This window comes from Leuresthes tenuis, unplaced genomic scaffold (genome assembly GCF_036924035.1).
Source record: "Leuresthes tenuis unplaced genomic scaffold, fLeuTen1.0.hap1 SCAF_17, whole genome shotgun sequence".
In the NCBI taxonomy this organism is placed as follows: domain Eukaryota; kingdom Metazoa; phylum Chordata; class Actinopteri; order Atheriniformes; family Atherinopsidae; genus Leuresthes; species Leuresthes tenuis.
Window position 1 is genome coordinate 18,113,126 of NW_027325371.1, and position 26,916 is coordinate 18,140,041.

A 26,916-nucleotide genomic window follows, 5' to 3' on the forward strand; every position below is an offset into this window, starting at 1 on the left:
AAGTGATGGCCTGGACACCTCAGATCTGTATTTATTTGCTCAGGCAGTTAAATATCCTAAAAAAAAAAGATAAAGATTCCTCCGGTCCTCCGATGGGCATATTTAGCCTAAATTGAACCTTGGTTTGAATCCAGTTCTGCTAATGGCACTTCTGAGTAAAAAGTCTTTAGCAGCTGAGATAATGTGGCCTCCTTTCCTTTTCCCCTTTTCACAATGCCTGCTATGCACATTTGAGCTGTGAGAGGTTCCTCTGTACTCTGTAAGTCAAAGAGTTTGCTCTCAGTCAACTTCTTTTCAGCTCGGTTGACACGGTTAATGTTAACGAAAACCAATGAAATGTCACTGAGGGGGCAGCGTTGGCCCCCTTATAGACAAAAGCTTTTTAAAGCACACCTCTCGATATGCTTCAGCTGATCTGCTTGATAAGATAAATGGCAGCCAAATAGAAAGAGGGAGAGCAAACAAGCCACATCAGATAAGAGAATCACACCACAGAAAGGAATTAACAGAGGTCCTCACAAGGATTTGTTTTAGTTTTCCCATTTTATTTGATTCGTTCATAGCTTGACGTCTTTCTTCTTTTGGTATTCATTTTTTTATTTATAACAGGTTGTTACCAGAGGAAAAGTGATGGATGGTGTGATAGATGGATGGGATGATGGTGTGATAGAGGACAAAGGGGAGCAGGTGCGGGAGGGGGCACCGAGCCAAAACTGAGATTGACAGAAAGAAGAACAGAAAAAAAAAAAAGGGGGGGGGGGGGGGGGGGGGGAGCAGGAAAGTGAAAGAAAGAACCGGCTAAGAGAAACAAAGACATAAGAAGGACAGTCATTTCAGAAATACAGAGGAGAATAAAATCTTTAAAGATCTACTATATGCTTTAAAAGGTGAGATTTATTCCTGGAGGCATAATCTATATCTATACATGAACACAAACAAGAGCAGTTTGTATAAAAAGAATCAAAAGGGTAAACACTGCTATGGGGGGATTTGGGGGAGGTGAGGGGGCGGCCTAACAGCCTACTTCACTGCAGCATTGCATTTCGTGAAGGCAGCAGTGAGGGAGAGGCGGAGGACAGGAGTGAACGTGGCAGGAATTGGCTTTCGTCTGGTGAGAGGGGAGCTGGGGTGAGGCGGTGAGGCGTAGGTGCTCGCATGGAGGGGGGGGGTCAGAATGTGCCTATGGGTGGGGGGTGATCTTTCACTGTGATAGGCGACTCCTTATTCTTTAACAAGGGCAGCGAATTCTGAAAAAGAGGAGGGAAAAACAAAAGCTGTCAGGATCTGAGTTATTTTCTCACAACATTTCAGTTAGACTGGCCGTAGGGGAATTGGAAGCTCCTTAGTTTTTGTGACACGAGAAGCTAATAAAAGTAATCTGCCTCTGTCACTTCTTGTGTTATTTCTACATTTGTGTTGCTGGGTGTTTATCTGAAGTGGCCTTCGGACATTCCAAGCAGTGGAATTAGATGTTTGTGTTTACCATCGACTCCAATTTTGCCGTCTCCGTCCTTGTCAGCTGCTCTTAAAAATGCTTTGGTTTCTTTGTCTGTCAGGTCTCGGCCATCCTTGGCAAAACCCTTCAGGACAAATCTAGGCGGAGGAAAGAAAGCAAGGAAAATATGCTTTGGTTTTGTATGTGCCATTGTGGGAAATGGGGGTTTTAATAGTCAGGTATCTATTTACCAGCCAAGCAAATCTGAGGCAGTGATTTGAAAAGCCCCAAAAAAGAACTGTAAATCAGACAGGTTTCCATTTACCAGCCAAGCAAATCAACTAGGCTGCTTTGTGTTTGCAAAGGATGAGAATCCTATCTGGGAAGATGCCAGTCAGTCAGCCAAGTTTTCTAAAAAATGATTTTCTTCTCATCTTTCACCCTTTCCATTCACATTTTCTCCATCACATCTTCTTCAAATCCAAAGTGCGTAAAATTCAAGTCATAAACGGCAATGAAAACCCGACTGTTGTGTGTTTTATCTGCGCGTGCATGCGTTTGTCTCACTTGAGCTCCTCTTCCTCGATGTAACCACTGTTGTCGGCGTCCAGCACCGTGAAGACTTTCTTCACATCATCAGTGGACTTGGAGTTCAGACCCACCATCTCAAAGAACTTCTTATAGTCAAAAGAGTCCGCAACTGAACACAAAGACAGATAGAGCCACAATATCAGTACTTTGATCCTAAGCTTTAGCCGTGGATGCTCCTCTGCCGTCTACAGGAACCTGATGAAACTAGACCCCTTAGACAACTGCCATTAAATCCCAACAAGCAATTGTGTGAACGTGTGTGAGTGTGCATGCTCACTGTCAGTCATTAAATGACTAAATATGTCAAGAAGTTGCCTCTAAACTCAAAAGTCGCAGAATGTTTCTTGCTCTTTGTTCATTTGAGTAATTAAGCCCGAAGGCAAAATGCTTCTTTTTTTTTTTTAAATGAGGAACTATTCAAACACTGAGATGGGTAAAAAACAGAGCATTTGTTAGAATGTGACACATCATTATTAGATCATGGAGCTACCTCAGCTTAAGGTGTACGGTACAGCATGTTGGCAACAAAGTGTCCTCAGCAGCTAAACCCCTCATTTTTCTGTCCTTTTCTCTTTTTATTTTCCATTTTAAAAAGGTCAAATGTAAGATTCGTTCCTCCTGGAAGCCAGACAACTGAAATTTCCAACATATAAATGGCCAGAGTTGTGAGAAGGCTGTGAAAGTGAAAAGCAAACCACTACAAACAAAAATGAGGTTGGAAAAAGACAAAAGTGGCCTGGATGGAGGGCAAGTCGTGTCTAAAAGTCCTTCTGTCGACCCTTCAAGTTCAAATCTGATTGGCTCAAAGGAAAGCTGGCAGTGGGAAAATTATGATAAATTAGGCTAGATAGTTTTAGTTCTTCTTTTATCTTTTGTCTTCATTTTCCCACCCTCACGTATCTATTTCGGCGTGTATATGTCCTCATTTATTTACTTATTCTTTTTCATCATTCATCTCTCCTTCTGTAGTTTGATGCCAACTCAAATGACAAAGCTTTTTGAATTTCATTCAGCTCTCATTTGCACCTCTGCGTCTTCGCACTGACAAGAAGCTGTCTGAATAAAGCTCACGGGAGCCACTTTATTCACTTCTGAAAAGACAGATATTTCACATATTAGCTTCACAATAATGGCTCCAAAACTGTAAGATCATTTTGTTTTCGTTGCTGCCGGGGATATGAGAACTGCTTAAATCATTCACATCACCACAAATTGAGGAAACTGCTCTGATGGTCAGTTGTTTTACATTTCATCTTCTGCTGCAAAAAGAGTATTGATGCTCCATGAGAACTTGTGATTTTTATCAGAGGGGCGTGCTTTTACCTGCAAAGGCATCGAGAGCTTTCTTGATGTCATCAGCGTTGAGGATGCTGCTCATTGCCATCTTGGCTGGAGGAGAAGACAAAAAACGAGAGAGGAAGAAGAGAAACAGAGGGGACAAGGTTAAAAACAAGGTTGTAGGAGAGCAGAGAGAGAACTCGGAGACATTCTCGTATTACACTGGTGACACGCTAGAAATGGAGCAGGAAATCAGGGCATGTGAGAGAAGCGATGAGTGAATTAGCGACAGTTATAAAGAAGAAGAGAAAGGAGCTGTAACAAGGTGGTGTTGAGAGCTGAGGGTTCAGCAGGGGTCCTTAAAATGACGATGTCGAAAAATAAAGTGACGAGAAAAGGAAGGACTGATAGACAGTAAGCAGTGTGGTTTCCACACCACTCGTGTGATATGCTTAAGCTCTGTGAGGCACAGGAGTTAGGAGGCCATCTGAGTATTCTGTGTCTAAAACACAGCAGGAGGATTCAGGTTGTCAGCCCACGTCCACAGACACAGTCTCCTCGTACCTCTCTATGAAAGGTGAGCCTGAGACTTAGCAGTGCTTTGGCTTTTTACTGCGTGTGTGTGACTGAAACTGATCGCTGCTTATGAAGTTGTCACCTTCCCCTCTGACTTTGAGTGTTGGCCTTTTTTCATCGGTTCATGTTGCAAACACACGTATGTGATGCTGAGAGGAAGTGACTGGCACATGCAGTGGTTCGGTTTTACCTTGTGGGCAAGCAAATCTTCAAGGATTTAGTGTGGGAGACTCAAGTACTTTAGGTTCCAAAGCGTCGGGTGCACATTGTGAGCTCACAATGGATTATCAACTGACTAATATTTGAGATGTACTGCACATGAGTATTTTTAAAGAGGCTGCTTGCAGACAGTCTGGCCTTATGAAACAACAGGCCCCTTATACTCTGCTCCCCGGGCTCTGCATGTTTAGAGTGTTAGAATTCAGTTAGAATGGTCATAATAATGGTTAGAAATGTTTTATAAGAAGAAATAATACCATTGGCTAAAATGCACAGGGCATATTTTCAGCATGCTTGCTATCTTAACCCCTTCCCATTTCATTCTATCCATGAAATGCTCGATTTCATTCAAAGTTGTTCTCGAATGGCCATGGCCTGAGCCCCAAATTTGACAGCAATTCGACGTAAAGGACAGGCATCAGCTGTGAGCTGTATATTTTTGTGTGAAACAATGTGTGAACCAAACTTTTGAGAAGTGGCCTGGGATCTAAGATTCCTCAGATGTCATACAGAACAACACTGTGGAATAATACCTAATAATACTGTCGAATAATGAAATCTTTCAGCCAAAAACCCGTGACGCTAATACGGAACACAGAGATGAGAAATGTCGCTCAAAAAAAGTCGCCAGGACTACAGAAAAGGTATCGTCTTTGTACCCTCATCCTCCTCACTGTGTTCGTTCTGCGTGGCTCATAATGCTGAGCTGGCCCAGATCATCTGCCCTTCTCAGGATCTGAAATACAGTCTGAGCTCTGTACGTTTCCCTCGGTTGAAAAGTGCACAAGCTACAGTGTCTGCTGCATCATGCCTCCATCAGGAAAAAAAATGGTCTTGTCATTGCCTTTATTTAGCTGCAATCGACAATAATATCCACATTAGGAGTCATGGTTATTTATCTGGATTCCACCCCTTAAATCAATAGAAACACAAAGGCAGAAGAAACAACCACACATATGAATATGTCCACAATTCTAACTATAGATAACAGAAAACCTCGGCTATAGCTCTTGAGATGTTTCAGAATTGAACTACAGATAGATTAGTGAAGTCTGAGCTACCATTTGAAGTAGTTCATAGATCGTTTCCATTGTTGTCACACTTGGCTAAAGTGATGTATGAGCTTCTGGGCAGGCTTGGTGTTATCTACTCCAGTAACACACTGCTGCACACACCAATCAATACTGAACTGTACTTAACTTGTGTGGCCAAGCATCCAATCTTTTATCACAGTGAAAACCCACCCCCCCCTCCTCTGACCTTTAGCACAAAGGTGTCCACGGGAACTAAAAGAAACAAACAATTCATCGTGAAATGAGGAGGATAAGACCGATTTACAGAGACATCGCAGTCAGTGTGCTACTATTCCAGCTGTATGAGGGAAGACGCATTGATTCAATTTAGAGGAAAGCACAGCGATTGTTGTCGCGTTGATGTTTCGTCTCTGGGATTAATCATTGACTACAAGCAGACACACTGAGGCTTTGCAGCAGAATGCCATACAATTTAATTTGAGTCATGTAATCCTGTAAAAAAAAAAAAAAAAAGACCAAGACATTTCTAAAGTACACTTGCAGGCTTTGTTGCAGAGAGATAGATGAGAATATGATGCCACCTGTCATGTTTGGACTGCGATGCTGATGCTGGAGCCAGCACATGTTTAACTCAGCTTGGAATAGAAAGTAATTAAAGAAAAACAAAAAAAAAAAAACAGGTCTTAGGGAGAGGGCTAGCCTGGCAAATGTAAAAATAAATAAATCAAACCACTGCGTTTCAAAGAGAAGGATGTCCTCCCTCACAACTGAGTTTATCGGTCTGAACCCTGTTCTTTTAAACTTTCTTCTGCTCTGTCATTCTCCCCCCAGGTTCACAGCCCACCTGCTCCACATCTCCAGCTCTTCCTAATACCCGACAGGCCTTGATCATTTCACCTCTTCACCCATGATATATTGGACCACCAAATCCTAATTTGTTTTACAGTTTTTGTTGATATCTCCTCACTGAAATAGTTATGTTTCTACATGAATGTGCTCATGGGCTTTTGACCAGTTGGATTCAACTGCCTCACACAGCACAGGTCATGGTGATTTTTCTTTGTGTGGGTGTACATTTCATACAGAAATATTGTGAACATATTGCAGTCTTGGTCCTAAAGTCTTAATTAATATTCAACAGTATTGTCTATATAATTTCTCATGCTTCAAAGGTCACTTGACATTTTATTTTCTCTGGCTTTTTGGGGAAAAAAAAATATATGTATTGTTGTAATATCAAACGGATAGTTTGATATTACAGAGGGAGCAACTGAAGACCCGGTATGTCACTGAGAAGCCAAGAGTTAACACAAAGAAAAATCTGCAAGTAAACAAATCCCTGCAGGTAATAATGTTCTTTGTGTATTTACAAGAGATGAAGTCTAATGACATGAAATTAGAATTTTGCTTTTTGAGGCACCGGAGAGACTTTGCTGCCTTTGGGACTCGGAGAACCTCCTTTTGCTCTTTTACTGGCCTGGATCTAGGATGTTCTTCTGCCCTTGGCAGAAGAGCTGTGATCCCTCTGAATATTGAATCATTTCCATCCATCTTTTTTGGAATCTGGTGCAATTAACTGCCTTGAGTAGTTAAAAAAAAATGCAGAACACCAAGGACTGTAGGAAGGTGCTGATCTCTGGGAGAAGTGTCCCCATGTGACATGAGGGCCAAAAGGACTGGAGAAGTAAAGTGGAACACATATTGATTGATTGAGGTAGAGAGTGTGACACTCTTGCTAATTATTTTCGACAGCTGACTGATTTGTCATCTCAGATTACAAGCTTGTCTCTGTGAGAAAAAACAGGAGGAGCAGTGCTTTCTAGTGGCACAGACATCTGTGATGGCACTGCACAGAAATCCATCTGTATTTACTTCTTCTTTTATTTTGAAAACTCCTCTCCTAGTGTGTCATGTTTTACTTTCTGTGCTCGTGGTTGTTTAAATTTTCATTTTTTTACTCCTTTTATGATTACCTCATTATGATCACCTTTTTCCTGTTCCCCTGTTAGTTCTCTGTGCATTTATAGACCTGACCTGCCCTTTGTAATGGCCACTGTCTGTTTTCCCAGGCCGTTGCCCACCTGTGTTCCCAACATCTGTTCAACATTTTTAAGTGATTTTTTTTTTTTTTCTTTTTGAACCCCCATCTGACTTAAGCAGATGTAATATGAGCGCCAGTCAGCTTTTGGTCTGCACAGCCGGTATAACACATTGTCTAAATTTTGCTTCTGTCTTGCCTTTATCTTTTGTGCTGGTCTTCAAAGCTCATCCCCGAGGTGTGCTATCTACTTCCTGTTTATCTCACAGAGAATCAACATTTGCATCCTGAGGCAAGACGCTGCAGCAAGACAGTGCAATGAGAACACATTTTTTTGTTGGGTGAAAGCAACCGTGTACATGCACAGTTTCATTTTCATGTGGCTGTACATTAAACAGAAGGGACCTGTGAGTCCTTTGAAGTTTGATGTTTCCCTCATGGGAAGTTCCACGATAGGTGTGGGAAACCTAAGCATGCTGCACAGCTTCCAGCTCCCCAGCCTACTGTAACAGCTGCATGAGTGTGTGACTATGTGTGTGTAAGAGGATTTATATAGACTAGACTGAAGGGACAGGAGGCTCAGGGAGGAATATACTTGCATTTCAAGAAACCCGAGCCCCATATGCTCATTTGTGTGTATGTTTGTGAAGGAGCATGTAAAATGCAAGGAGGAATGTGAGTGTGTGTTACAGAGGCACGTGGAGCAAGGAAAGGTTAAGGTGAATGTGAGACATATAATACAGCAGAGGAATATGCCTCTTCAGCTTAATAGCTGTGCAAACTGGAAATAGCACAGGGCATAAATGAGCTTTGATGATACTGTGTTATTTTCTCTTTATGCCACCATTAAACAATGAACATTGTTTTGTGGAATCATTGTTATTATGTGCCTTATTCACTGTTTGGGCTTTATGACATTTGAACCGTCAGCTGAGGCCTTTGTTTTGAATTATTTCTTTTCGTTATGAGTTTTAATAAGTATATTATTGCGCTGTAACCATTAAAAAAAATGTATAACATTCTACAGATACATGGCGGTCAAGGGCCCGATCTCAATTCCTCCCCTTGGCACCCCCTCTGCATTTTTGAAAGGGTGATCTTTTAGTTTTGGGGTTCAAACGCTTGTGGTAAGTCATACATTTGGCACCTAAAGTCCCGGTTGAGAGAACAAATGACCACTACTTCTTGATCTCCAAAAGCAAAGGGCCACCTTATTCCTGCAAAAATGGTAGGGGGAGGGCCAACAAAGTCATACTTGGACACTGACAGTGTGTCTTAAAAATCTCACAGTTTCTGTAGCTGGCTTATTAATGTGGAGAACATTTATAGAATCAAAGAGAGACCCCAGTGATTTTCTCCTTCTGTGAGCGCTTCTCATCTGAATGGTCACTGATCTGCATAATTGATCATTAATTTAAGGTCAATTGCTAAAAAAGAACAATTATCTTTTGAGTGTGCTTTACTGTAGATTCACAGAAGCTGTTGATGGTAATCATTCAAATGAAGAAACAAACTCATGCGTATGCATGCAGCAATGTGCGATCAAGGCTGCACAACAAGGAGTTGAGGAGAATGGTAAGTGCATCGCCTTGGGGATCATCTGGCTGTTATCGCCACTGTCCACTGTTTAATCCGCTGGCATATATATACGACAAGGAAAGAGGCTTGCCAGCAGCATTAGTCTAGTTTTTCTGTGGTGTTTGTGTCCACTATGAGCTCAGAGGAAAGTCTACAGAGAGATGTAAGCAACAAAAAAGTTTTCAGATCTTTTAATGTCTTGACAAAATCTCAAGATCCCATTTATTGTTGAAAGGCCTCATTAATCAAACCTATTATTGACTCTGTCATTCTCAAATTGGAATGTTTTTGTGGACACTTTAATTTCCACTAGATGGAAAACTGAAGTGAGATAACATATGTGAAAGGTGTCAATCACAGTACTGTGAAAAAGTCTTGATCCACATCTCAATTCATTATGTTTTTCTGCTGAGAAGCCCGACTTTCCTTTAATCTATTAGAGTGGTCTGAAGCAATAGTTCCCCAGGCTTTCTGAAGGTCTTTCAGGTATTTCGTCATCAGCTGCTTTTCCTAAATTGCATCTTTTGACATTTTGCTACGAGCAGCCTGTTGCAATGACAAATAATTTGTTCCCAGTTCTTTTGTTGCCTCTTTGAATAATACCAACGCTAACAGAGTTCAACATAAAATTGTATTTTTGCACCAACAAGGTGATTCCTAAAGACTTGTTGGTCATTTCTTGGCATGTTGTGATTTGAGGAAACTGAACAACTGGATGAAAAAAAGGAGCGACAGGCCCTAAAAAACTATCAGCAACAGATGAACTGTATCTGAAGGTGATCTTCTTAGGAAACCAGAAAAAAAAGTCCAGTATTGACCTGACACACACTTAACCCTAGAACACTAACGTTGGGTGTTTTTCATCTATGCGATGCAAACGTCCCAGGAACAGGTGGACCGAAGAACAAATTCCTAGCTGCATCATCTATTTATTTCTTTATGAATCTCATTAACGATTCCCTAATTTTTTAAAGCCTTTTTATAGGGTCCCGCCATTGTACGTTTCTTTTTTTATCTGGAGATAAAAGAAATGTATGTTAGTGTTCTAGGGTTAAGGAAGGGAAACACAGAAAAGACCAGAGTATGCCCAATGACACAAGAACTGATTGAAAGTCTGTGGCCAGGCCAGGAGTGATGAATCCTCCCCTAAGTCTGTAAAAATGTAAAAAACATTTGGATACAATAAAGGATGCTAGAATTTGGCCAACAGAAAAGGCTCCGGTTGAGGTATTGTAGACTGTGTTTAAAGCCCATAAATTAAGGACATTGGATAACTGGTGACATTTGCCTCCATATTGCATGTTGCAAACCAACAGCATTCATTTCAACTGAAGCTCTAAAAGCAACATATGTCATATGTGAATTAACCATCATAAACTGCTAATCTACTTTTTAAAAAAAGTACAGTCCCAGCCTATGAGTTCAAGTATGTGTAGTCATGACCTATGGTTGGGCTGTCCAAGTTGGTTTTTGGGCTAAATCTGGTTGGTCCGTCATAGTCTTAATTTAGTCCAGAAATAGCCTTTGCCATGCTGCAACCCTACAAAAAGTGTTATGATATTTGGCTTGGTAGTTTTTGCATCGTCTTGCAAACAAAACAAGACAAAGACAATGCTCTGCTTTGGCTCTCAAACTAAAAGAGGAATGAACATGTTCAACAGAATTACTTTAATATATTAATTTCATATGATGCTCACCATTTTAGTTTCAATCTGGTGAAGAAAGCAAAATTTCATGAACAAAACACCAGGTGGTGGCAGTACATAATATATCTAAAAGTAAGTCTTGGCAATACAAATACAAGGCTTTGTTATCAAATGCAAGTGAATTCTCATTTTTGGTAGACGTACAAGTTTGTACCTATTGTAATCTATTTGCCTAGGATTCTGAGGACCAAAAATATGTGGTTAGCTATAGCATAATATGCTGTACTTCATGTTAGCCTAATAATGTTTTGCAGTTAGCACTAAAGATTGCATTCATCTGAGACTGATGGGAACATCATACATTTTGCAGGGTGTTGCACATATTGACCATTTGGCCAGATGATCATGTTGGCACTTCATCTTGAGGGGAACAGTAATGTCATGCCCGGTCTGAATTTACGAGCAATCCATCAAAATGCTGTAAAGAATTAAAGCAAAGAAATCAAAGACAGGCAAAATGTGAGAGACCACCAAAGCCACCAGGATTAATCCCCCGCCGAACACGAGTTCCTTTGATACAATTTAGTGGCAGTTCATCTAGTGATTGTTGTGACATTACAATCAGTCCCAACAGCCATTCTGCTAGCATATTTGCATGATGCCGTGGTAAAGCGTTCTCACTTAGTGTTGAGTTGGCACTACTCGGATTCATAATAACCTCTAATAAGAGAAGCATGTGGGCTCAGTTCACATTTACATAAAATATTACCAAACAAATTAAAGATGTAAATTCTATTTAATCTGCTATTAACAACATCAGTGGTAAGAATATTTAAAGGCACTCACATTTCCTTGCAACACTCAAGCAAATCATTCGATTAATGACAAAGTATGTATCCAGCCATGAATATTCATGTTCTACTGTATGAATGCTTGCAACATTTTCTAATTCGCTGGGATCAACCAAGGAAACATTAGTTCATGAATGTACTTCTTAAAAAAAAAGGAACTTCACGTCTTTAACAACATCAGCATTTTTACAAAGTAAAATTACCCTGGAGCAAAGAGGTGAGACTGCATTCAATTTAATTAGGTGTGATTAAAGTTTGTCCTTGAAAATATCACAAGAGGGCAACAAAATTACACTGTGCCTATTAATTTAGTTGCAAACCGTTGTTATCTGAAAGTAATTACCTTGTTGATATACTGTGTCTGTATCTTAATCTAATCTGGTTCCAAAGAGGAACCTTCAAGGGAGGAAAATTTGCAGTTCTTTACACATCACTTTTCTGTTAACTATCACTTTAGTTTCTGACAACACCTCATGCATGTAAATGTCAACCCTGTGTGTGGTAACATTATCATGTTGAATTTCTTCTATGTCAACAATGGTATCTGCTGCAGCTGATGCTATAAAGACAGTTGTCTTGTCCATCTTTCTCTTTTATTTGAACAGCACATTGCTCTCATAAAGCTTCTCTGTCTTTCTTTCTTTTTGTTTTTTTCTTACCTTGTTACTGGTTGTTTGGTGTTGAGGTGGGAGAGGGTCCAGATGGGTACAGCAGGGATGTCCAGTAACAGATCAGAGGCTTTGCTCTTTCCGTTTTATACATGTCCACTCCAACTATTTTAGGATGAAAAATGGACTCCCAGTTGAGCTTGAGGTCAGTGATGTTATGAAGGTGGGGTGGGTCATATCGCTTTCACAACGAGCTTATGTTAATCAAACATTACTATTAATAATCATCAATCTCCACCCCTTGTTCCAGCCAGTTTTCTTTTCTTATACTCACCCTGTCTTGCCCCTCCCCACCTCTGACGCTTCCTCATTGCAGATTTCTCCAGTAGTTTCTTCTCGCACTTGCCCATGGGACCTTGATCTGCCCTCTCATCCCCCTCTTTTCTTCTCTTTGCCTCTCAGACTCTGTTCTCCGAAACTTTTAATTTTCGCTTTTAATTCTCATCCATCGTTTTCTCCTCTATCGCATTCTGCATCAGAGATGAATCGCAACATCTCCATAACCTAGTTTAAATTGTGACAAAGATGACAGTAAATGTTACAATCGGTCCCCTTTTTTAATTACTATTGAGTTTTCTGTCAAGCTTCTCTACCACATGATATATACAACCAAAAGTGGCATGTTTAATATCTAGACTCTATCCTTGGTTCCGATAAAGTCGGCACCGTATGTTTACTGAATAGCTTCAATGTCCCCATTAGGGTTACAGATATGATATTTCGATCAATTACAAATTCATGGCTACATTTTCTGGACCAAAGAATCTTTACGAGTGTATCCAACTGTTAGATTTGGAATATTAACCATACTTTGTTATCCCTACTTAATAAAAAAAAAAAAAAGATATGAGTTCTTGCAAATTTTATAGTTTTCACTAAATCCAACAAAGAACAGAATGAATCAGCAGAAATCTGCCAAAGTTCACCTGGACCCATAGACTATGCGTGGGAAATACACACAGGACATACAAATTTGGTGTCTTTACTTATTAGATTAATTTGAACCCAACAAAGTAATACAGTTATTTGTTATCTGGACAGCTACACATGCCCGTCTTGGGAAACAGCCAGTTAAAAAGTCTCAACCCTCATTTCTCTCTAAATCCAGAGTTTTGTTTGCATTCAAGCCAGACGTAGTACACATCTTCATGGCTGCCTGCCACTGTAAAGGAAAGTTAACTGGCGTGATGAGACCAGTAAACTTCACATGGGACAGACTTTGGACGGTACACCCATTATTTTCAATGCTGAGCTCATTTCACATTTTTCCACACAGCAGCGATGTAGGTTTTATAATTGATTGATGACTGAGTGATTCAGTTACATTTTCTCTCACGAACATCATTAAAAAAGAAAATAAATATTGCTGATAATCGTGAAAAATCATCCTGTATATTTAAAGTTCTTACGACTTACAGGTGTATAGACCTCAATCTTCCACTATGCAGGTCCAGCTGTGACTTTGCAGAGAAAGAACCTGCAATGGGGCACCACTGCAGTTCATCAACCCCAACAATAAAACAGGCACTGGCAGGCTATACATCTCAGTGGGACAGTGCAGCACACCCTGCCCAGGAATTCTCCCAAAGGCTTGCTTATAGATGTGGCGTGATTATAGATCACAGCCGACATCAGCTGCTTTCCCCCCTGGTATTAGTAAAGAGCCACTTGCATTAACCTTTGGGAAACTCTGCCGATTCAATGTCTACCTTCTATATGCTAAGTCATAAACAAGTTTTATTTGGAGAGATGGATTTATGTGTAAAGCATGCAGTGTGAATGTGGACCGTGGGAAATGACGTTAGTGCGTGTGATCATAAATATACTTTAACAACTGCATAATTTCCCCTTTCCTCTCTGTCCAATCATTTTGCTGACATATGTTGACTTTAAATGAGGCTTGTGAATTAGTATCATGACTTGTAAAGCTGCAAAAGAAAATGTTTTAGTGCAAAGTTTGTTGACCCTAGGCTGGGTAAGCCATCAACCTAACCTAAACTAACCACTATCTCCAACAGTATGTATGATTAAATGTACACTGAGCTAAGGTTAGAGGTTGATTCTGCCAGTTTAAATGGACCACTGTCCTTGTCCCACTACATATGGCATGCATGGGAGCGGAATCGAGATATTAACCGGAGTATGTCCGACAATGCATCACTGTGAACCGTGTCAGACTTTCAAGACATTAGGTTAAAATGCATGTAAGTCTAGTCTAAGTCACTACACAGACATGGTCTTTAATTGACTTTAACTGTGTTTGTCAGATGACACTTTGGATATAAAATCAGGATTTTATTAGAGCAGAGAGACAGTCTGGGAGTGCTTTAGGTGACAACAAGTTGACACAAAGTCATAATGGGCTGATTTTAAATCACAATTTTTGATCCCTTAAGCTGTCTGATAAAAGAAACAGTAGCTTCACTGGGAATTTGGCAGTAACCAATTTCTTTTTTTGCTAAAGGATAGAACTTTGTAGTATGAGTGGAGCACTGAGGCCCATTTAAGTCTGGTTGAGTGCATACAAGCAGAACGATTCAAACTCCGACAGTATTGTCTGGGTGTGTTAGTCTGGGTTTGAAAGATAAGATCAGTGCTATTAATTATTGATAGATGCTGTATAATTTTGGTCAGACTAACATGTCAACATTTGTTTTAATTTCTAAAAATTTAAAAAAAAATATTCTAGTCATGTAAACATGCTCAGAATTTCACAGAGGCTCACAATTCAGAAAGCTAACAAGCAGTTAATATATTGCAGGAAAGACAATGAAAAGGCACCAAGAAACCATGAAGCTTAGAAGATTAGATCAATGCAATTAATTGTCTGTGTCAGAGCCACTCTTACATGTGGGATAACTAAAGAAAATACTAATTCCCGACAGAATGGATGCCTTATTATTTGTCACCTAGCTGTATCAAACATTCTTCCTTCTCTTTCTTCTTTCTTTTGTCCTTAGCTAAGCATTCCCCCTTGTATCGCAACACCAGTTAATTAAAAAAATTTAAACCGAGAGCCACAAAGTCCTCCGTCATGGGTGTCAACGGGCCAATATGAGGGAGGGACTGTGAGAAGTAAAAAAAAAAAAGCAAAGCCGTAAAGGAGTGGAGATGCATAACAAAAAAGACAAATGAAGCACTGATTAAAAGAAGAGCCCCGACCAAGCAAAAGTTAAAAGGGATAGAAGAGACCAGTTAAGTTCGAGACTGACAGTGGACCAAAGATGATGTTTAACGGAGTGGAAGTAGAGATAAAAGGGTGAGCAGACTGAAGTGAGGATGAGAAGTTTTGCTTACATTTGCCACATGTGTATAGATTTTATCCTAATATCTGAAGACTGCATTTGGACAGAAAACAGAAGTTGTTTAAATTTCTATCCTTATACATCATAACGCGATCAACTCTTCCCAAGTGAACAGCATCTATATTCAAGTCTCAGTTGTTACACTGCTGCCGGATTGGCTGAGCATCACCCTCCTTTGGCTTGCGTTAACATTTGGGAGTCTCTTATCAAGGTTTGTTTGAGGTAGTTTCAAATGTATATGATATCATGCAACAACTGGACATGAAAGCAGAAAACTGCAACCTTTAAACTTTGTTCAGTTACAACTATTTCCTTCTGGGGCTTTCAAGGCAGTCATGCAAGCCATCAACAGATCTATAGTTAGTCAAGTAAATTAACTCTGCTTATTAGGAAATTCTCGTGAGACTATCCGAGTTAATTTGTTTTTCCGATCATGATCAAAAATGTACCTTATTGTATTAAATTTTAAAACAGGCTAATTGTTTTTTTTTAATTTTCTGTTCATACAGCACCCACAATGATCACCGGACTCCCAAATTTCCCCCAGCAAGGTTTGAGTTAAAACTACAGATTATGCCTCAGCTCAGAACAAAAGAAAATTATTCTTTGGATCTACTAGGAAGATAAAATGAGGCAGATTTCCGTGGAGGAAACGAGAGAATAATGCTGATAAGAAAAGGAGGGAGGCGAATGAGGGAGATTCCTTTGAACCTGAGTCCAGGTAAGCCACCATAATGCAGACACATTGAGAAGCTCTTGGAGCACAAAGGGAGACAGAGATAAAAAGTAAAAGCAAGTATGTGTCTATCCGTCTGGGCTGCTGCCCATGTAAATTTCATTAGTTGAAGTCTACATATGGATTCACTGGATGAGATAAAACTGAGATGTTCTGCAGTAATTAGCTTGTTTATCTTGTCCACTTCTTCAGACTCCAACCAGATCTTTGTGTTTGAAGCTCTTTCCTACTACTCTACAGGCACCACTTCTATTGGCATGCTGGAACTTATCTTTGTGTTTTATTCATGGAAAAAGAACAGACAAAAAAGTTCACGTTTGTTATTTTTTTAGATCAACGTTGCCTTATAACACCAGGCTAAGAACTGATGATGAAAATAAGCATTTTGGCTAGGTTGTTTTAACATTTAGCCTGTTAAAACGTTGATTGATGTACAGACCTAAATCCCAGGAGAGTAGGGAATTAAGATTATAAAAAAAGTTAAAGATGTAATTTGTTCATTTGTTTGAACCTGTAAGTCAAAGGATCAATATCTTTGTTGACCAAAAACATCATATTTGAAATATATACATATGTAATTCTAAAATTTGATGCCAGCACCACTTGGTGAGAAGCTAAAAAAGTTTATAGAAGATACAAGTGACAACATTCTCCAATCAGCAGATTAATTGGTGACGGGTGAGGATGTCAGTGAGCTCGGATAGAAACCGAATCGCCTGATCATGTCGTACACCATTTGTCATAACTTTAACATCACTTTTTATTGCTCCATTCTTCAGTCAAAACGTAAATTTGCCGTCTCCTTCCTTCATAGTTACAGAGCTGTCACTACAGTCAAGACAGACTAACAATTAAGTGTCAAGATTCACGTCTTTAGCAGACAAATATTTTAGAAACACATTTTAATCAAATTAATTTCATCATGAAAATGAATCATATTTTCAGGACATGTCTACAGCTTTTTGCTCGCAAATCCGTTTTTTCATATTGTCTTTTCTTTTTGAGTGAACTCAATGTTCTTCCTATCTTATATTTGTATATATCTACCAGGTTGCTTGGCCTTGATCTTATATTTCAAAGCATGTTGTGTTCTCCTGAAGGGTGTGGATGACATTCAGTGCATGCCGTTCCACTGCCTGCTCTCCAGATAATATTCAGTGAGCCTTTTTTTCCCCCACAGCCAGTGACAAAGAGGTTGAAGAATGCATCCCGGTATGCCTGCCTTTGATATCTATTTGTCCTCGAGAGTCATTCCATTGAAAATCCTGCCCCAAAAGAATTTGTCTGTTAACGCTGACAAAGTCAACTTCACGTAATCCTGAAAATGCTTGAAGTTCCTGCGGATGCCCTTGACAATTGTCTGACTGCAGCATGTCATCATTTTGTATGAACATCTAACCAAGAAATAGTTTAATTTGGCCCGTCAAACGTATTTGGTTGCAGTCCGCAACTTTGCCATTAGATGTCAGTAATTCTTTCACACTACTCCTTGAATGTGTAAGCAAAGGACAAGTGACCATTTTGGCATGCTAAAGAATGCCATTACTGACGTGAGAGAATGAAAGATTTAAACGATTACGGAATTATTGTATTAATTAATTACTATGAAAATCAGCAGATTATTAGAAATTAAGATGGCTGAAAGAACATATAAGTATGTGGAAACACACACACAGGGAGTATTTGTAATTATTCTGTCCCAGCAGTATTTTTAAACCATCTCTTTCACATTGAAATGATACTGAGAGAAAAAAAAAACCAGTGAATAGACTGTGTAAAAAGTGGCAAGGGAAACACAAAAAAAGAAAGAAAGAAAGAAAGAAAGGGGCAAAACAACTGAGAATGATAAGAAAGAAAGATAGAAACGGTGCATGCAGAACAGAGAAATGGCAGAACACGAGATACAGACAGAGAGGGTCGAGTGACATCAGATGTGACAGCAAAAATTAAATTGAGACAGCAGAGGAGTGATTTGCTCTTTAATAAAACATCCAATCTCATATCCTGTTTTCATATATTGTGTGTCTGTGTGCACATGATGCTTGAGAAAAATGATCCACCAAATTAATCATTCTTTTTCCAGCTTAAATATCAAGCCCTTTGGACAAATCCTTCCCACATTCAATATTAGGTTATATCCTGGAAAGATAAAGTGCTTCATACGTCCGGCATGTTTTGACGCAAAGGAACGCTTGCTGCAGGTTCTGTAGATATTGGACAGAACACATGATCCATCAAGAGTGCAAAGATACCAGGAAACTCAGCAGACAGAAAAAAAGTGATGGACATGTCTGTACACGCATAGAGGGATGATGCACTGATATAGCAGAAGAACGCCATGGAGGGTAAAATGAGGAGATACAAAACTGCCCTGCAGAAAAGCAGATTTCCTGCATGTGATTCAGTGAGGAAGCTATAAGTGTTTGGTCTCAGTGACTGTGATCTATCCATCCCTGTGTCAGTCAGTTGATCTGGACTGTCTGGATGATTTGATCTCCCGGATCAGTGTTGAGCTACCTTAGCCACGGGTAGTCAAGGTTTTTTGGAGTTGTCATGTACTGTATCTTAGATTTTTTTTCATAGAACCCGTTGAGTTTGATGGTGATCAAAATATCAATGAAAGAAACCAAATGCCAGCAAACCAAAAAAGACTATGCTAACACTTTGAGGATGTCTGTGCATGGAGCCGTGACCCAGTCATGACTGCAGGGGAGACATGATCGCAGCGGGGGCACAATAGGGCTAAAGGGTTCTTGTATATATATTTTGAACTCAGTTGACAATTTAAACATGTTTCTAGAATTTGTTTGATCACTGGCATTTCTCTGCACCCGCACTGGTCTTGCAGTGGCAGCGGATGAATGTGAGTGGTACATGAGCTTCATTGTTCTCATCAGCATCAGCTTTGAAGGTGAGGCTTACAGGCATATCACCCCTCTTTCCATCGGTGCATGTGTTCCTTTTAGATTGTTACCGTAGATTGGTTGGTTGTAACACTGAATCCCATTATCTTGTAAATCTATGAGCTCAGTATCTATTTTATGTTTGCGGCCTAGTGAGCCAGGTAATAATCACCGGGAAATATGAAGGTCATGTAGTTCTACGGGGTTTCTTAAAGGTGCCTTAAGCAAACCACAGTTTCTGGGATGTCTTTTTACTCTGGTATATATTATACAACATGTCATAAGTGCCAAAAGGTTATTTCGTAAAAATGCAGCAATGATGACTTGATTACCCACAGTCTAGTTACAGGCAGACACGAACATACATCATAAAGACCAAAACAAATCTATAGGTACTGAATGAAACTTGGCATATGCATACTGGTGCATAGTGCACATCCTAAGACTGCCGAGGAAAGCTACAGCGTGTTAAGTGCAGCTCCGAGATGAGAGATGGGGGGATGATTGTGTAATTCACACAGTATCTATGGCCAGCCTTGGCTGGAAGAATGGTGTGAATTCAAGGAACAGGTGTCTGGGAATATTCGAGAGCGACTGCAGAGGCAATATGAGTTCCAGCACCTAGAAATGACAGTGAATATTCCAGAGGGTGGGGGTGGACCGTCACTGTGACCGTCTTAGTCTTCTATGTTTTCCAAGTAGAGAAAACTTCGATAGCTGTCATAGTAATAATGTCACACTGATAAAAGGGTTAAGTGAAGAACAGGAGGTAGGATACATATTGGGTCACAAACTGAAATAGGAAATTAACGTCAAGGAATAGAGGAAGTAAAGCAAAACTCAAAGAGCACCAAAGAACTCTGGAGAGAGATCTATCTATAAGTAGTGGCTTTAGAGAGTTTACTGTGGTATAATTACAAAATAGCAGTAGAGTAAAAAATTACATCTGATTCTTTAAATGAATGTACTGAATATTATACACTTTCTGGCTTGATGCGTGTGAGTACACACAAGGAGGGGCCATTTGGCCCTGGTTGCTACCTCCTTTCCCATCTAAGAGGCACATCAGTCCCCGCTTGCAAAGACACATGTGAAAGAGGCTTTAGATTCACATTACAATTTTTTTTTTCACATAGATCTGTGTAAATTAAGAAATTGGTTGCAATTCTCCATTCATTGCTGTGGGAATCTCCCCACAGCTTTAGCTTTTTAGCACTAATAAGCTAACGGTTGAACACACCGCTGACCAGTTAAACTGATTATCTTGTTTAAAGGCTAATGATTGGTATTCAGTTAAAGGTATGTGTGTATCTAACAACATTTCACTACACTAACTGCACACCTGGCACTCAAACCTTCTTTCTTCACTTAGTTCTCCACTACTTACTTGCTCCAGCTTTTTGTTTCACTGATGGCCCATTTGCACATTCCATTATCATATTGATAATTGTCTGACCACTGTGACTGCCACGAAGTTTCCATCTATGACTGAATAATAGGGGGCATACTCTGTGAATTACAGTCGAGGCATTAATCTCAATTGCTATATTGATTTTTTTTCAAAAAATAGGGCTGATAAAAGGAAATAAGACAATACACTCACCAACACACACACTCAGCATGTATTCTTAACCTCCTGAAACTTCCCCTGCTACCTTCAAAGCTGTAAAGACCTGCAGAATTGCGCCTGTGTGTATAGAAACATTCATATTCACAGTCGACCTACCAGTCTTACTGCTCATATGTCAGTATAAAAACTTCAAAGTGTTTGACCTTGAAGTACAGTGAGTACAAGAAAATGTGTTTGCTAAAGCATGTGCAGAACGGGAGCAGATCACTGGTGTCAGGCAGTCAAAAAAGAGGAAATCTCCAAGGATTATTTCAACACCAAATCATCTAAAGCTCACCTTCTATCACCAGCACACCATTATGTGAATAACAAGCATGAACTGTCTGTCAGAGGCAACTTGGTTTCACTGTGCTGCTAGATGCTGAACATTAGAAAAACATTATAGCCCTAACGAGGCCAGCGTCCTTATTGATAACAGCTCCTGCTTTTTCTGTCATCCTGCATATGCCTGCCTTGATTTGCTCTTCATGGACAACAGACGTTTGAGGGACATTCCTAAGTGACTGGTCCATTAACACACATTATGTTAGCTGGGTAACAGTTTTCTGTGCACAGCCGCATTGCAGTTAAAATCTCGTTGCAGTCAAGGACTCACTTGCGTGGCGTACTCTTAGTAAACGCTGCAAGATTGCAAAGCAGAGAACAGAGGCCATTATTATCATAACATCAGGTTAGGCAGTGCACGTGTCCAGGTGCCTGTAGGGGTATGCTGTGCTGCTTGTCCATATCAATACTGCGATAATCTTATTGATACTGGCCTCTGTAATTTAAAGTAAAACATATACAGAAGATATGCAAATGTGTAAAAGTTTTGAAAGTTTTGAAACATCATGAACAGATTGACATTTTTTCAGGCTTTTTCTGTCGTTTGCTCTTTAATTGTCATGCCATAAGGATGAGAAAACCCAAGGAGAACCGCTACTGAAGCATAACATACACTAAATGTGTTTCAGCTTATTGGCAAAACTTCAGAAACACTTGGCACTGCTACTTTTTAACGTACTGAGCACAGATCTGCATGGACTTCATTAATAAATATTCATTTTGATTGTTCGTAAATTCAATAATGACTCAATAATGAATCAGCACAGTCATAAAACGTAGAACATAGTTCAAATGTAAGCTAAAAATGTATATCTTTATTTATTTAAATTTTTTTTTTTTTTTAACATTTTGACTCCTACTTTGTCGGGAATAATGTCGGGATCGCAGTTACTCAGCATACAGTATCTGATTCAAGATTACTTTGTCTCCATACAGAGTACAGAAAATGTTCAAAGTAGTCCATGATGATAATGTGAAAGGTGGGCTCCAAGCAAACAATGTAATCAGCTCCAGCTGCTGTCAAAGACAAAGCTAGCTGTCATTACTAAGAGAGCGATTTCCTGATACACATAACTGCAGTGATTCATTATGCTTATATTCACTTTTCTATGTAGTTTTAAGAGCTCAATCTTATGCCACATGATCAGAGTTTTAAATTCTGAATATGGAGTGAGCACTGCAAAGTTTGCTAGTTATGAGAATTGCCTGACTTCAGTCCACTCTCTCACTGACCTGGAGCCACAATCTTTTTAGTGGCTGGTTATGCTGGTTACTTTGAGACATTCTGTCTTTATTCTCTCATCTTGCAATGGAATGGTTGGTTGGTCTGACTCCTGAAACGAAGCTACGGCTCCTAACTAACTCATCAGCACCAGACCTTGGAGGTGTCTTTCTTCCTGTAGCTTCAGCAGTTACTTTTACTAAAGCAGTCTTCAAAGTTACAGGGTTGCATTTGACGGGGCTTTGTCAGGCTTGTCTCTGGCATACAAAAATAAATGCATAAAAAGATATATTTTGCTGCATTTAGAGAGCATTTGGTAGAGTTGGCTCACACTTTACACAGCAAAGAGTGACTGGAGGGGGAAATATATGCACACTAACAAGTGAAATGTAATGATCAAACACCAGCAGCCCCATCATCATTAGAGGACTAATAAGTTGCATTTACTTTGATATAAATGGGGAGGACTAAGTGATAAAAACATGTACCAAGATATTTCAACAGATTTCCAATGCACTACAAACACATTCCAGCAAAATAGTTATTTAAACCAACACCTCTCTGGGATGTCTTCAAGGAAAGATGGCAGCAGCTTCACTTTGTTGAACGCTAAAGTTGTGTGTCCCTGTGTTGCAGGTATGGGAGGAGGAGGGGGTAGACACTAGAGAGATACTGTAATTAAGTCCACTTAATGCACTGGCATCTCATGTGCATCGATCCACTCCCTGCTAATGTCCCATGGCTGCGTGACTTGCTACTTATTAAGTGCACACTTTCAACCACAGTATGACGAGGATAAAAGAGGATGCATTTGGTCGGCACGCTGAACCGCTGACTGTCACTGAATGCAGCTACAGTGCCAGCATTTATGGATTAAGGAAGTCAGGAAAATAATGGAAAACGGCAAAGTCTTCTTATCTAATTGTGACGTTAAAACTTCCCACTGTGTTTAATTTTATGCCCGGCAAAAATAGGAAGTGGTTTAATTTGAGCTCTTGGGTTTTAAATGAGTTCTCCCGTAGCCACCTGAAATGCATTTCCTGGAGCATATGGTGCTGCTTGAATTTAGCGCTTCAGATGAGGTGTTACCAAGCTTTTGGCCTTTTCTCGAAATGAATGAAAGATTTAAAAAAAAAAAAAAAAAAGACTTTCTTGTAATTTTACGGAAATACAAGAAATGTTTGATCCAAGAACTCAGAAACAGACCCTCTCGTGTCACCATTTCATAGAATTACCTTGTTATTATGCTAATGTCATGTATGAAGTTAAATCTTAAATGTAATAGCTTTGAAGCGAGCTTTGATGCATACCAAGTAGTCATTGTACCTGATTATGGGAAGTTTAAAGAGTGTCTATGTGGAAAAAAAACAAGCATCCGGCACCTCAGGATTCAATTTAATCTCTAGTATTTTTCTTTTGGTTTCATGCATAGCTTGTTTTGGATCAGCCTCCTTTAAAAGTGACTTTCCTGCTGAATTAACCCTTTTGACCAGTCATCTTTTTACTCATCTTTTTACTCACACACACACATCACTTCTCACTCCCACCTAATGCTTTTTATGGCAGTAAGTCCAAATGCCACACCTCACATACCTTTATTACACATTCATCTCTCCTACCTCTGCGGTATATTTATACTCTTATACAGCAATATTGATCAAATACCCATTTAAAATTGTGATAGCTCAACTCGTGCCACCAAAACTCTGACCTATCAAGGTGTGGATCTCCACAAGAATGCTGAAGCTGTCCTGTGTTGCTGATCCCTCAAGTTAGAAGTTGCGGAGTGGGGCTTTGATGGATTAAACTTGTTTTTCCAGCTCATCACAGATGCTCCTGCTATTCCTGAATCTATACAATTTTTTTTCAGTCTAGCAGGGCACATTATCCTGCTGAAAGAAATGATCGGCGTCTAGAATCACCATGGGAGGGGTATACTGTACATAGTGTGCAGTAATCTTTAGCTAGGTGGTACATGTGAAAGAAACGCACGCATGAATGCCAACACCCAAGAAGTCCTATCAACACATTGATCAGACCATGACACCTCTACCATTTGCTTGCCTTCTTCTCATAGCACATCCTACCACAAGAACCAATAATCATTTCCAACTGCTCCATGGTCCCGTCATGACACTCATTATAGACACTTAGCATTGGAAAGGGGTCAGCATGGCAACTCTGACTGACCAGCAGCTACGCACCCCCATATTCACCAGTTGTCCCTCGTTGGACCGCTTTTATGTAACTACTAACTCACCGTATACATTAACACTCTCCACTTCTTGAAGTGATGGAAATGGCCAGATCCTGACTCATTACAAGATGGTTCTTGGCAAAGTAAATCGGATGTTATGCTTGCCAGTCTTTCCTGCTTCAAACACAGCAACTGCACACGAGGAGAGATGGAAAGGCATTTTCCAAAGATTTTCTGGCATCGTGAAGATTCAACTCACATTCCTTTCCTCTTTTAGTGAGATATCTCCAGTTCTTTTTCCCTTCTCTACTTTTCCCCTTTTACTTTTTGCATATACCGCCATCCTCTGATGGCACAGCCTTGTTTATCACTTCTGAAGTGTGTTGCAAAGTTGCTTGAGGATACATGGAAACATGGCGTATGTGTGATTGTCTAAAAAAAAAAAAAGAAAGAAAGAAAGAAAGAAAGAAAAACATTCAATAACTCCCAGAGTTCCAGAGGATGAATAATGATCAATACTTTGACCTTTGTTGTTACTCCCTGAAGGGTAACTGCTGCACCCAAGGGAGTCAATGCTCAGCACCCCTGCTTCAAAACTTACACACTTCACCACTTCCTGTCACTTTGCAAATTACTTTTGTGTGTGGGTGTGTGTATGCGTGCAAAGATTGTCTTTTCTGTTGTGTAGCTGAACAAAGAGGACTAAAGTGAATACAAAACAGATAAGTTGATAAGTGAAAGAGAAAGCGAATGAGAGAAGAAGGCAAAGTGATTGAGTTTCAGTCAAAGACGAGGGAATGTGTGCAAAGACTTTGGGTGATCTCGTCTGATCCCCCTTATTCCTTTGGCTTTGGTTTATCGTTCATTCATCAGGGGTTTGTCCATCTTGGCAACACTGATAGAAGCTGCCAGGACCCACACATCTCGTCACACACTCTTCTTGTTCTCCTTGTCCCTCCGTTAAATCACATAACACGCACCCACTTAGACATACATGCACTGAGGATTGGGGCGGCGGTTGTTCCTCAGCTCAGTCTGCCAACAAGAGCTCTGGACATGGAATCAGAGGCGACAGGTGAGGCAGGTGAGGAGGGGAATAGGGAAACAAGGAGACAGACAGTGGGAGTAATTAGGAGAGGCGTGCGATGCCGGAGAAAGCGGATGCAGGAAGGAGGTGTTTGAATGAAACAGAGAGCAGAGGGAAGAAAGATTCAGATATAAGAGAAAGATGCAACACATACGCACATGTGGAGGGAAACTGATGAAAGTGTTTGGCAGCTGTGCTGACAGTTTAATGAAACCAACAATGGTCCTCTTGAATTATCGTTCATTCTTTATCTTTGAGCTAGGCCATTAGTTTGACTTCAGTGATAGGAGAGTAAGTCAATCTATCCACCACTCAGTCATCACAAGCGCCTGCTGATAAGGGGATTTTCTGAATTTTGTCAAACTCTAGAGGTTTGTATTTGGTGGCAGCATTCCTATTGGTCATACATTATGTGAGTTTCTGAAAAAGATTGGCTGTGTGAGAGTATGCCTGCTCCTTTTTCATCGCTTTTCCATCTTCTCTGTCCTCCTGCTGGCCCTGATTCTCTGCATTGACCCTCCTTCTCTGATCACCATCGCATCAACTCCTTGGTGGTTATGTCATCCCTTCTGCATCCCTCCTCTGTTGAATAGTAACATCTGGTGCCAAGTCAAACTAAATTATCATTTTTAATATTTGGTCCATTTAAAAAAAAAAAAAAGATAAATCTCTAACTCCCTTGTTGATGAGTGCTGGCAGCTGACAGTCTCGTCAGTATCTATGACGATTTTCTCATTTCTCTCATGCCACTGTTATGCTTTTCTCTCGTTAGACGAGACAAGATTAAATCGGATGGCATGTCTCATCGGGAAAGTGTCTCTTTACATCTCAAATAGCTCCGGGGCTCCTCATATCAAGCAGATGTCACCAAATAGTTAATAACCGAATGAGAAATGTGTTCAAGAAGAAGAGTCACATTTTGGGGGACGTCCAAGAACTTGCCACACTGAACAAAAGTCAGAATATCAAAGATGCAAAGAGCATCAAATTTTGTTAAATTTCTGACATATGCTCACACTTTGATGTCGGTTCCCTTATGCTGAAGTAATTTTCAATAAATGATGCATATACGGACTTATGTACCAGTGACTAAAAGTGTTCCACCCGGCTGCTTAGGTTCAGGCATCAAATCTACTTTCGCAGGCTTACAAAAAAATAATCTATTGATTTAGAAGTGCAACCCTTGCAAAGTGCCAAACATTCCCTTTGAAGAACATTGGTAAAAAAAAAAAAAAAAGACACCATCACCCACTAACATCTGACTTCTGGGTTTGATGGGAAATTGTCTATTTGGCTTTGAGTCCAGCATCAAATGACTCCAATATTAGCAGCATTTTATCGGCTCCAGCTCCAATCAGCATTGATTAGAAAACAACTGCCAGGTGCACGAGTTAATTTACACTGAGGCTGCTGTACTCTCTGCGGCATGAGCAGGGCACAGTTCACTTTTCTTTACAGAAACAAACGTTTATCAATCATAATATCTCACATGAAGGCTCTGGAACTGACAGCAACAACAACCATAGACGGACGGTATCTCGCTCAGTCTATGTGAGCTGTGTGGAGCTAAAGTTTGCTGTCCATCAAAAATAATAAAC

The 26,916-nt window shown here is 40.0% G+C and overlaps 1 protein-coding gene across 2 annotated transcripts in view; it reads right to left on the reverse strand.

Annotated features, from left to right (window-relative positions):
- Positions 1-524: 524 nt before the first annotated feature.
- pvalb6 (parvalbumin 6) overlaps positions 525-26,916 on the reverse strand; it is a 44,149-nt gene continuing 17,757 nt past the window's right edge. The window contains exons 1-5 of one of the 2 annotated variants that reach the window (XM_072369401.1): positions 11,906-11,987; positions 3,350-3,415; positions 2,003-2,135; positions 1,484-1,593; positions 525-1,247 (exon numbers count right to left, since the gene is read on the reverse strand). In XM_072369401.1, coding sequence (XP_072225502.1) covers positions 1,222-1,247; positions 1,484-1,593; positions 2,003-2,135; positions 3,350-3,410 — 330 coding nt within the window. In that variant the 5' untranslated portion in view covers positions 3,411-3,415; positions 11,906-11,987 and the 3' untranslated portion in view covers positions 525-1,221. Of the gene's footprint in view, positions 1,248-1,483; positions 1,594-2,002; positions 2,136-3,349; positions 3,416-11,905; positions 11,988-26,916 lie in introns of those variants that run through there. The other variant, XM_072369400.1, reaches the window with a different exon arrangement.